The sequence below is a fragment of the Mastigoproctus giganteus genome, chromosome 10 (assembly GCF_048544385.1).
Source record: "Mastigoproctus giganteus isolate SK-2022 chromosome 10, ASM4854438v1, whole genome shotgun sequence".
NCBI classification, from domain to species: Eukaryota; Metazoa; Arthropoda; class Arachnida; order Uropygi; family Thelyphonidae; genus Mastigoproctus; species Mastigoproctus giganteus.
The window spans coordinates 29,601,932-29,614,800 of NC_143584.1; the positions used below are offsets into that span (position 1 = coordinate 29,601,932).

A 12,869-nucleotide genomic window follows, 5' to 3' on the forward strand; every position below is an offset into this window, starting at 1 on the left:
GCTATGCTGGTCTAGTCCGATTGGCAGATTGACCATATTTAGCAGTCAGGGGTTTGATCCCTGGTCTATTCAAAGAGCATGTGCTACTGCACTCTCGCTCCTGACACTCCACTACTGATGGTAATGTGAGGTTAAAAATATATTTAAGAGTCTCGGCAGAATATGCTGTACAACGATCTAAAATCATCGAAATATTCCTTGTTTTCTGAAGCCATTCTTCTGTCTACTTTTGATAACCAAGACTGAAAAATTTTGACTATAAGCCGAGCACTTCTGTTGGCCACATAATCACAGGGAAGTTGGTTAACTTTAAAATATCTTGGCTTGGAAAACTTACCAATCACCAGTGGGCATAGTTTTGTATTGCCATTTGAATTGCAGAATAACAGAATAGTGAGTCTTTGTTTACTTAATTTTCCACCATGGCAAGACTCTTCTCGAACAGCAAATGTTTTGTTTGGCAGAAAATTATAAAATAAGCCTATCTCCTCAAGATTAAAAATATCCTTTGCCTCATATTTTTCAAGAATGGACCATACAGAACACAACCAGTCTGTTGCCTTTTCCTTGTCGATTAATCCAGACTCGCATTAAACATTTCGCGAAACCAAGTTATTCCTGTCTTTAAATCATTTGAAGTTGCTAATTTCATGTTGCTGAGCCAGATAATTTGCCTTTTCTTGCAAAATCGGACCTGATATTGGCAAATTAGATGCACGCATTTGTTTGTACCACTCAAAACGTTTTGTGTCAAGCTCCTCGTGTTTTGAACCGGGAATTAGTTTCCTGTTTTTTTATTGCTGCTCCATTGTCATGCAGTTCTTCAAGTTTTTTTCAGTTTTCAGTATTGTAGATGAAGTAGGTAAAGGGATGTATTCCTCTGCAATGTTTGTTTTGCTAAGTTCAATCCTATCAGCCTCTTGTATAATTTTTAGTTTAATTGCCAGGCTCAATTCCGTCAGTTTACGTTTTGTAACCGTAACACTACTGGATGAGATTTAATTTAAACAAACTTTAAATTAATTTAAAGACACAAGTTCCGAAAAAGACATCAGCTCAGATAAAATGGCACAAAAAATAGATTACTGTATACTGTAGCAAAAGATTCTTTGAACTGTTGTAACAATTGCAACTGACCTTAATCCTGTGGAGAGCGAGGGCGTGTATGTAAACAACTTAGAAAAACTGTTTTTATTCTTTTGTTAATTTAACATGATATGTTTTTCAGAATGCACTTATGTTGTAGCTACTATAAACTGGTTTGTTTACACAAAAATAATTTCTAACAAGTCAGTGCCATCCTTCGGGAACCAGGTGGCCAGAGGCAATAATCTGACAGCTGTGCTAAGATTTGTATTAAACATACAAAATAACAATATTTATTTCTCAAGGGGTGAAAAGGAACTTTGTAATACATATTAACTGAATGTTGTAATAAACAAATATATTTACATAGAAAAGCCTATCGTTTCGCAGGGGAATGGTATGTACTTCATATAAACAAGTACTTTGTATAAACTGAGTTTGTATTAACGAGATTTTACTCTAGCATAAATGATATCGTGAAGTCTTCCAGACTTTCACTGTTTATAACAACACAGTGAACAATATAATTTTATCAGTCAGTATATTTTAAATAAACAAATAAATAAATTATTAGTCAGCCAATATATTTAAATAAACATATGTAACAAGTGAAAAGCAAATTTAAGTGTTGATTCGGCAAATTAGCTGAATCAGTGCTTAAATTTGCATTCTATTTGTTTATTTAAAATAGAGAAGTGTTAATGATCGTGACAGTTCCATTTTTTTGGAAGGTTGTTAATTTCTTTTAATTCTGTGTTTAAATTGTATAGCGAGTAGGGACATCATTTGACATGTGGTGGCAGAGAGCAGTCAATGACTGAAATAGATCTTTTTTGGAACTTACAATCATTGATGTTCCCTGAACAAGTGGCACTTTTCCTTTGAATGTGAAGGTGCATCTCATTGGACAAAGAGTTGTGCATTTGCTCTGCTGAAGGTGAGCAGCACCGTCCTTATTTTTTGTTTATGACTTGATTTTAATTTAATTGTTGGCGTACCTGGAGGTCAAATAACAAAATCACACCTGATGGAAACCAGAACTTTTTTTACTTTTGAAAATTTTTTTTCTAGCTTGTTTGCAGAGTAAGAAAAAAACTTTCAAAAGAAGAGAAAATCTGGTTCTCCGAAAAAGTGGGTTTTCAGCATCAAAAAAATATATCAGAACTTATTGAAAGTAAAAAAAAAAAAAAAAATATATATATATATAGATATATATATACACACACACACAGGGTGATTCACTACCAGTGCGACAAACTTGCAGGAGGTGTAGGGGGCACAAAGACGAATCGGAATCACATAGCATTGCAGGGTCCGAAATGCCTTCGTCATGCAGTAGAGGACGTTGAACGGGAGGTCGTGTGAACAGCGATCCCGCTGGAAGTCAGCATTTGCGAACCGGTTCCTGAGACAGTGGGATGGATGAGTATTCAAACGTTGAACTGGTCGACATGCACCTCGCATATGGAGCTGCAGACTGTAATGGGCGCGCTGCTCTGCGCTTGTACCAGGAACGCTTCCCGCACAGGCGTGCTCCTCATCATACGATTTTCACACGTGTGCACAGAAGGTTACGCGAGACTGGTTGTTTCACGAGAGGTACCATGAATCGAGAGCGAGCGACGAGGATGCCAGACAATGAGGAGAATGTCCTACGTCTTGCAGAAGGCAATCCAAGTAAGAGTACTCGAGCGATAGGCCAACGATTGGGTATTTCCCAATCCACCGTATGGAAGATACTGTCAATAAACCAAATGAGTTCATACCATCTGCAACGCGTCCAATCATTGGGGCCTGCGGATTATCCACTCTGGAGGACTTTTGCTACTTGGTTTCTTCAACAGAAATGGTTCGCAAATGCTGACTTCCAGCGGGATCGCTGTTCATACGATCTCCCATTCAACGTCCTCTACCGCATAACAAAGGCATTCCTGCAATGCTATGTGATTCTGATTCGTCTTTGTGCCCCCTACACCTCCTGCAAGTTTGTCGCACTGGTAGTGAATCACCCTGTATATATATATATAAAGGCTGTCAATACCTAGAAGACCTGATCCTGGTAAAACACAGTAACAGCTGCTAGAAATGATGACTCATGGTGTGTAATATATAAATTTGTCCACAACAGAACCTGCTCCCCAGAAATTTTGCAACACACTATTAATGAACAACTGAGAAACAACCAACTGGATGTAAACAGTAAATGTAATACCAAATAAGCTAATGTATGTGGATGTTCCAACTGCTAAACTACAAAGTCAACAGGGAATTGAGAGACTTAACAGAAAATTCTATTTGACAGAACAGCCAGTTCCTTTCACCATGGAAGAATTCCAATTCGAAAAAACAAAAATAAAACTAAATAAATGCTCAGGTCTAGACCCTTCTAAAAAACTTATTTGTACACAATTTTTTAACTGTGTTCTCTAGGTGCTGGGATATTGCCCTTCTTAAAATCATGTGTACCAAATATACTTCCTTAGTGCAGGCTGTTCCCATTAATGTTAAATAGTGAGAAACTACTTCAAAGGAACTGTCATCATTAAAGCTCAAAATCAATCATTTCAAAGAAGTGTCTGCAAGGCTCCATCCTGAGCTCCCCCTTTTTTGGTCAGAGGTTAGCATATGGTAGATGATTTGACTATACTATTCATGGAAATTCAAGAGGGGAACTAGAAAACCTAACTGACATGGTACTGGAAGATCTTTTATAGACCAAGAAAACAAACTAACAGTATGTTTTGCTAAAACCAGTATACCTTTTAGTATTAGTAGTGGCAAATAATGGCAAGCTTATAAAGTATCAGCCAAAAAAAAAAAACTATGCGCTCACCCATCCATACCCTCCAAGAATTTGTCTGGTTCTAACTTTTTTCTTTTTAAAAGAACTAGACAAATCGTTGAACTTATTCAAAGAACTAGACAATTTCTTGGAGGGTATGGATCGGTGAAGTGTATGTAGTTTTTTTGATTTTTACTTTAGCTTACCAAAATGTTACTCTTCCAAGGCAGACTAAATAAAATATGACCCCCCCCCCAAGTCAAAATCATCTGTACTCAAATTTCAATAGTAATAGAAGTTAAACATTTGGGGATTATTATAGACAACAGGTTTTCTTGCTTTCCCTCACTCCACATCAAGTACATAACTGGTAAAGTCAAAAGGTGTGCTGTTATGCTGATCAGTGTTACAAATTACAAATGGGGGGCCATAAACAAATGAAGTGCTGCAGTTGTTATATAAATTATTTATTCTTCTTGTCACTTTTAGTGTTGGAGTTTGGTTCCATCATGTCACAAGCATCACCTGGCAGACAAAGCTGCAACTGCACAAAGATCAGCACTTCTCATTTCCACCTCAGCCTTCAGAACAATACATTCAAGCCCTACAGGTCATCTGTGGCAGTTTTGGCATTACTGTTGATGTAAAGGCCAATGTAAAAAAAGCAGAGAAAAAAAATGCCTAAACAAGGGCAGTAACAGTTGTCACTCTAAAATAAAAGCACAGTAACTAAATTCTTCATACCTAATATAAATTACATTATCATCAAAAATACAGGAAACTGGTCCTTCCTGCACTATATCTCTCATACCTCCTGACTGGACATAGATCCCTCAACACTAAACTCTGCAGTCCTGGAATTTCGGAAACTAACTTGGGCTGGTGTGGTGACCAGGAATCTGTGCTGGTGTGGTGACCTGCCATCTCTACAGTGACATCAGGATGTGTCATAACATGTGGGACCAACTTCAGAGATGGATTTAGGACCTAAAAACAATATTAAAAAAAAGTTCATGTAAACATGGGTCTTGTTGCCAGGTTAAGCTATTTTTGCGTTCCAGCAACTATCTGCTTATGTTTACAGGAAATGCTCAAAATTACCACTGTGTGCCCTGCAAATGCCTCATCATAGACTTCACTCACTCAAAAGTTCCAGGTGTCTGTCAGATTTGCTGTTCTGGTGGTGATGGGTCTGCCACCATCCGGAACTCTTTTTCTTAACAAACCAGTTTCCACATGGTGTTTCATGTATTCTCAGAAAGGCCTTATTTGGCGCGTGACAATTAGGGAAGTTTTCTGCATACAGATGTCTTGCCTCACTGCATTTCATTAGCAAGTCCATACATGAAATGCATAACTGCCCTCCCTTGGTATGAATAAGCCTCTGTTATCACAGAAAATCACAGTATTAAAATGTTAATAACAAGCTCCGAATGTAGTGTCCTTGTCAGGAGAACTAATCAGATTTACTCAAAGAACACTATAGCATCTTGTTTACGTAACTATCAACAAGGTTCTTTTGAGATATTTAGCACTGTTTGTAAACAGTGGAATTGAGCCTGCTATGCTAACTCAGTTTGTGGAAATAATTGCCAGAACACAAAAATGGTGGTAACTCGAAAACAAGGCAAAATCAGACCTATGTTTAAATGAATTTTTTTTATTCTTTTTAGGTACTAAATCTATCCCTGAAGAGGGTCCCCCATGTTATGATATACTGTGTGTGTGTGTATGTTTCTTGTTTGGGCTCCTGGGAGTAGTGTGTTTAGTGTCAAATGGCACCAGGGGTTCTCCCATCTCTGTGTATTATACATTGTGGGCATGAAACAGAACACTTAATGCCAGAGGTTTAAACGTGTATGGATTTTGTACATGTGTAGTGTCATGTACCGATGTTCCTCTGGTCATTTAGCTGCTGGGCTCCTTATGGGACCCAACATTGTCCACACTCTGCCCCGTGGAGGCGGACTTCACCCGCTCAACAAGTGAAAGATATGTAACCTAATTTCCTGAGATTTCAGTGGCTAGGACCAAAAAAAAAAAAAGGTTACAGATAGGAGTCAGCCAAAAGGAGTACTATTTATGCAAATTGATGTTAAGATTTTGGGTGTAGAGCTCAAGCATAGAGATGATTCGGACACTGGTAGTTGTAAGTTAGAGAGAGAGAGAGGGGAGATGGGGAGACTGAAGGCTGGAGGAAAAGGGGTCCATAGAGAAGATGACCCCCAAATCAGTGGAGCAGGCCCATGCCCCACCAGTGGGAAAGAGGGACGGTGGGGGGGGACCAGGAGTCACCTCCCCCTCCCACCCGGGGAGTGGAGACAAAGGACCACACAAGGGAGTGTGGCTGGGAAGACCTAATGGCAGCATCTGAGCTGTGCTGGTGGTTGTGTCACTCCTGGGATGAACCAAGGAAGGAGTTGTATGGCACTATTCCAGTGTAGGTTTATAGTTGAGGTAGTTTGTTGCCTGGCAAAAAGGTCTTGGGCAAACTTGGAAAAGGCGCAGTAGTGTTGCTCGTGTTCCAGAAGATGGTTTTCTTGATCCTGCGGAAGGTAATGAATCTGTGTAATGAGAATGTGTCGGAGATCTTCGTAAAGCGGGCAGTGGTACATAAGGTGGTCCCAGGTTTCCTGGGATCCACAGTTACACAGGGGGTTGACTGTTATATGGAAGGAAGTCAGTTTTGCATGAATTGAACCGTGCCCTGTGAAAAGGTTGTTGTTGTTGTTGTTTGTTATTTAGGAGCATTAGCAACTAAGGCCATATTGCTCCGGGATATGCAGTGGTCACGGGCTCGAACCCCGGTCTAATCAAGAAGCGTGTGCTACGCACTGCTGCTCCTTCTCACCTGGCTACGGAGGCGCCCCTGTGAAAAGGAAGGTGGTTTGTAGGCCCAGGGAGAACCATGTCAGACATTTGGGATCCTGAGAGTATGAGATTGCTGGCATTCACTTGTGAGTGGTATTTCATTAGTCCTGCCCACATGGTAGGAAAGTATGTGTGTAGTTATGGCCTGCCTCCTGGTGATGCTGGAATTTCCATGGTATTGTTCCTTGGAAATTCAAGATAGGAACTCATTTCTGGTAGCAAAGTGGCCAGAAAGAACTAACTAACACACACACATAAAACATTACACAACACTCATATCTGGCCATTTTACAGAGTTATGTCTCATCACAGTGTACTATGGCAGAACTGGACTAATATTCAGAAGCCACCCTATATAAGACACAACACATGTTCACATGCTGCCAAGTACGACCTAATGTTGTATTCATGTGCATTTAGTTTTGAAGTATAATTAGTGTGTTTATTTCTGCCATAGTCTTAGAGACAACCAGATTTCTTTTAGTAGTAAAGATAATCATTTATAGTTTTTATTTGAAAATGAATTTCATAATTTTTCCTGATTTCTTTTATTTTTTCTGATTTTTAGCATGACAGCCATGACAACTGCTGAGTCTAATATTGCCTCAAATTTGAATAATGTAAAAGAAGAATTTGAATGTGAAGATGATATTTCATCACCAAGTGGTAATCCATGCATTGATTTTCAGCCTGATGATAGGTGGCACATCAAAGAAGAGTCAGCTGATTCTTTAGCAGCTAAAAAAATAGTGATTGATGCAAGCAGTACATCTCTGTTGTGTGATGAAGAAAAATGCAAAGTTCTGGATATAAGTAAAGACTGTTCTAAAGCAAAGACTAATGAAAAGTCTAAACTTGCAGATTCTGTTGTATTTAATGGAGATGATGATAACCAAATAGAATGTACACAATTAATTCAGCGGCATGACAATAGCCATGAAGATTGCAGTAGTAAATCCAAGAAACACTGTGTAGAAAAAGATTTACGTATGGAAGATGGAGAATCAATGCATTTTTCTACCAAAAATAATTCTTTGTCAGCTTGTTCTGTGACATCTCTTTGTGATCAGAAAAATGTTGATAAAACAGAAAAGTCTGCATCACATGATACTGAAAATAAAATTTCTGTATCGGTAAAGGATTCTGTTGAATCTAGCAAACCAATTGTTTCTGTGAATGATGAAATCATTATAACTAAAATTTCAAACGACAGTTGTAGTAATGAAAATTGGAAGTCTAAATCAGAAAAACGTGAGGTTACAGATATAAAATTAAATTGTGCAGAGCATCCAGTCGCAGACACAAAATCAGTGGAAAATCCTACACAATCTGATATGCCTCAAAAATATTCTGTGCAGAATGGACATCGTGTGAAGTCTTTTTCTCCTTGGGACAAACATGATGACTTCAGAGACTCTTCCAAAGAAACCATTAAAAAGAGTGAAAAAGGTAAGCATGAGCATAATAATGGTCTTGAAAAAATATCTGATGATTCTTCAGGTGTGTCCCAAGACTCTGGTACAGTTAGTAAAGATGGCAGTTCTGTGTCACAACTTTCTGAAACAAGTGAAACATGCCTGGAAAAAAAATCTTCATGTTTTGATATTGAAAATTCAGAAATAAGTGCTTTAGAGGTTAAACCAGTTAGTGCCTCTGATACTGCTTCTAATGGAGTAGTTTCTAAAACAAAATTAACTAAAGATACTTCAAAAGAAACATGTCTACCAAAGAATCTAAAAAATTTAGTGGTAGCAGGATCTTATACTGCAGTGCATTTTAATCAAGGTGATAAATTAACCTTAGATGATGATGAAGTTATTGTTGAAAGTCCATCTCTTACTGTTCCATTTCTTATTAAAAAATCTGATGAATACTTCCCAAAAGAACTTAAAGTTGATAATGCTTCAGCACCACACACTAGCTTGAAGAAATTTTTTGACAGTTGTGTGGGACAGTTTCTAATGGGATTAGGGCTAAGCAAGGTAAAGGAAGTTTATCATAAAGATATGAAAAAATTAAAAGAAAAACAAATTAGAAAGCAGGGTTTTGTGAAAGAAATTGAAAAAGAGCTGGCGGGTCACAAACAGGCCTATTTAGAGTCAAAGGTAGCAAATGAACCATTTAAGCTTCCTTTAAAAAAATGTGAATTCTGTGACTTCAAAACAGAATCAAAATTAGTAATGGAAGCACACTATCTAGTACCACATGTAACTTCAAGAAGAGAATTCAAATGCAATTTTTGTACATTTTATACACGAGACTATAAAGGTATTGTGTTTCACTTTGAAGCAATGCATGGGAAAGCTGCAGCTTTAGATATTCCTGTTCAGTATCATGAATGTCAGTTTTGTCCCTTTCAAAGTCCATTGAAAACAAAAGTAAATGCCCATATGAATAAGTGTCAGAAAAATTTTGTAAGTGTTCGAAATCAAGCTCCTCCAATAGATTTTCAGTTTCCAGCCATAACCACCAAACCTGTAACAAGAGTTGACATTGAAACCCACTGGTCATTTTTGACTAGTGCACCTCGTTTAAATTCGAAACATAGTCAACATGCTGCAATGACCTCTCCATCTAATTGCAATAGAACAAATGCAAGAAAAAGGTTAGCTGCTGTGCTGAACAAATTAACTGCTAATCAGAATGCACAGTTACATAAACAAGTAGTTTTTACAAGGTCTGCTACACCTTCAAAGCAAGCAAAACAGAGCGAAAGTACAAGGCCTGAACGACATCAAGTACAACAACAGCTGACCCCTGGAGGTATTCAGTTACCACCAGGGATTGTGATTACTAGGCCCAGAGTTCCTTCCCAAGTTCGACAGGCACACCCTACACAGGCCCAGCTTCTACTACCTCGTCCAGCAACTGCAGTTCGGCAGTTTATTGGTTCCTCTAGAAAAGTGTTTCCTGCAATAAATAACTCTTTTCAAACCTCAGGTAACTCCCAAATATCTATTACTCCAACTACCAAACCAGCTGTTCCTTCTTCTGCTAGCACTCGTGTTAACCAACAGAAAACAGGACCACAACCAGTTGCACTTTTTAGTAATGTTGCCTCTGGAGGAACCTCAGCACACATTCCAGTAACTGCTGGCCAAAATGCAACCAGATCAGGAAGTGGCATGGTTTTATCCATTCAGCAACAATCTTCAAAAGTACTTCACCCTCAGAGTACACGATCTCCAAGATTAATGGGTCCACAACGCTTTATGACTTCTCAATCACACATTCCCAAAAGCACAGTATCTGGAAATCCGTTATCAACATGCGAGATCTGTGATGCATACATCAAAGATTTGGAAGAACTCAGGTCACACTTACATTGGGTCCACAAGATTAAAATTCACCCTAAAATGTTAGTGAGCAGACCTCCACTGAACTGTCAGAAATGTCAGTGGCGTTTCTTCACTGATCAAGGATTAGAGCGACATCTCCTTGGTGCCCATGGATTGGTAACAACCAATATGCAAGAGATGGCAAACAAAAATATGGATGGTGGACGTTGTCTAATATGTGGAGCAGTCTTTACATATAAACTGGTAGCTCATATGACTCAGGTACATAAAGTAACTTTAAAGCCAGCTCATTTATCATATAAGTGTACTGTGTGTTCTGCTACATTTACATTATATAGGTTATTTGAAAGTCATGTTTATAATGTTCATAGTGGGTCTATGAAAAGGCCTGCAGAAGATAGTCCTGTTCCACCGCCTCCACTAAGTAAAAGACCTGCATTGTCTCTACCTCTAAAGAATGAAAAATCAGTCACTGATAGGCCGGATTTAGAAAGTGAAACAGAAATTGAAAAGGGATTGAGTAAGTGTCAGGATTGTGGACTTGAAATTGAAAATCTCCACACTCATATCAAAACTAAACACATAAAGAAATGCACTGTTAAGCTTTGCCGAATAGAAAAGTGTGAAAAATGTCTATGTTCCTTTGATGGGATGCTTGTGCTTCGTACATCCGACTTTGGTTTGGAAGATGAGGAGGATGAAGAGGAGGAGGAGGAGGAGGATGAAGAACAGCAAAAGGAACAAGTGGGAGAAAAAGAAAATGATCAAGAAGAGATAAAATTAATAAATGAAGCAGAATCATTAGAAAAAGGTAATTAGCAACTATTCCAGTTTGCCGTACCTTCAAAATGAACAATAGTCAATGGAAAGGAAAAAAGAACTTGTCTTTTAAAGGCTTTTTTCCTTTTAAATCTACCTGTATTTCCAGCAAATGTATTTTGCCTTATGGTAACAAGAACTTAATGGCATCAGAAAAAAAAAACTTGTGGACAGGATTTTTGTTATTTATAAAAAAAGATTTTCACTAAGTGGGTAATTTGTGGAAAGGTAGGTTTTCTGTAGCATTTCATAAATGTGGTGTATTGAGTTCTGTTTGGGATAATGGATATATCATTACATGTGGAAGTTGACATTTTAGGGGAAAAAATGTCCAGGTACCACTTTTTCTTTTCTTTTTTTTTTTTTTTTTCCTGTTTATTTTACTGGCAGTACAGTTTTTTTTTTTTTTTTTTTTTTTTTTATCACTATTTATCAGTATGAAAGTTTTAGAATTTCAGTTTGTAGTAATTATGAATTTGCTACTGATCATTGTATTCATAAAAGTTACTAAAATATATTTGACATCAATTTCATCACGTTATTATATGAACAAACCATGCCATTACTGCTGTATTACAGAAACTGTAATATTCAGATATTCAGTATCCTTATATTTTTTTTTTGTCATTTGGTGACATATTCTATTAACTTTTAAATATCAGCTTAATTAAATTATAATTCATTCAGTGGTTTAATTTTTGTTATATATAAAACAATTTCAGTGTAAATAATATATGAATGATTTACTTAGTTTACTAGTTTTGGTAATTGCCAACTTTACAATATATATCAATGTCCAACTTGAAGTATGTTTTTTAATGGAGAAATGTAAAAATATAATTATAAAGTAACTTTGCTATATCTCTGTCTTGTCATCGACAAATTTTAACACGCCCACAATTTATTCAGTATTAGGGCTACTGAAATGGTAGTGCAGGGAAAAAGGAAAAATAAACTTGTGTAACAAGTTTATAAAATTCAAGTGATTACATTAAAATATCATTTTTGTGCTTGCCCATTTAGTGATGTTTTCAAACTGAGTAAAAAAGACAAAAAAAAAAAAAAAAAAATTGTTTTGCACTTAAGAAGCTACCCCATGAGCATTTGTTAAATGTTAAGTTATTTATAACAGTTTTATGTGCATAAACACAAAAAAATCCATGGAAAACATTTTAATATAATGTTAAAATGATTTTTTTGTGAAGTTAAAGTTAATTACTGTTCACCAGGAAAAAAAAAAGTACTTTGCAGTCAGTAATGTCTTTGTTTTAAAGGTGGGAAGAAGTCCAGCACAGTAATTGTTTCATAGATATGTCTTTCTTTAGATCACACTATGAAACCTGTATACTCTTTAATTTGGTAATAAAATATTTAGTAAATTTTAGTAGTTCTATAGAAGTTAAATTTTCTTTAAATCGCAACCAAAATTATTTTAATCAAAGGCTTTAGTTTGTTGGAATTATATTTTCAAATGCTAATTTTTTTTTAAAAATGAGTTGTAAATGTTGTTTCCTTAATATGTAGTTATTTTTAAATGGCATGCAGATATTTTTTAAAATTCCACAAATGACCTATAATTTATCATAGCAGCTGTTATGGATTAATAGTATTGTACAGCTTTTTGTTTTGAAAATAAAATATTGCATAATATTTTATATTATGTATATAATATTATAATAATTATTGAAAATTAACAAAAAAAAGAGAAAAGATTGATGAGAGATATCATCTATTTGAAGGCCTTTGAAAGAGTTATCAGCAAGAAGGAAGAATAAATTTAACATTTATCAGTGGAAAATGGAGAAGGATTTCTTGCATTAGAAGTCTTCTAATTCTTCTAGCCAGCTGGTAAAATTTGAAAGTACACAGAAAGGAAGAGGGATTGGAATGTGATAATGTAATGAGAGAGATAAATTTTAAAAATGGGCCTTACCCATCTTTCTCATAGTTATTTATTTCATTTATTCATTAAATATTGTACGCATGCCCATTATAACTTAAAAAGAGAAAAT

General features: G+C 36.5%; 1 protein-coding gene across 1 annotated transcript; it reads left to right on the forward strand.

The window, feature by feature from the left end:
- The first annotated feature begins 1,942 nt into the window (after positions 1-1,942).
- Positions 1,943-10,857, forward strand: LOC150078921 (uncharacterized). Its single transcript, XM_090382886.1, has 2 exons — positions 1,943-2,023; positions 7,308-10,857. Exon 2 carries the CDS (start codon positions 7,309-7,311, stop codon positions 10,855-10,857), a length of 3,549 nt encoding a protein of 1,182 aa, XP_090239012.1. The 5' UTR covers positions 1,943-2,023; position 7,308.
- The last annotated feature ends 2,012 nt before the right edge of the window (positions 10,858-12,869 follow it).

What these genes read in the sequence shown, in the direction of transcription:
- LOC150078921 (XM_090382886.1), top strand. Translation starts at nt 7,309, where the DNA reads ATGACAGCCATGACAACTGCTGAGTCTAATATTGCCTCAAATTTGAAT.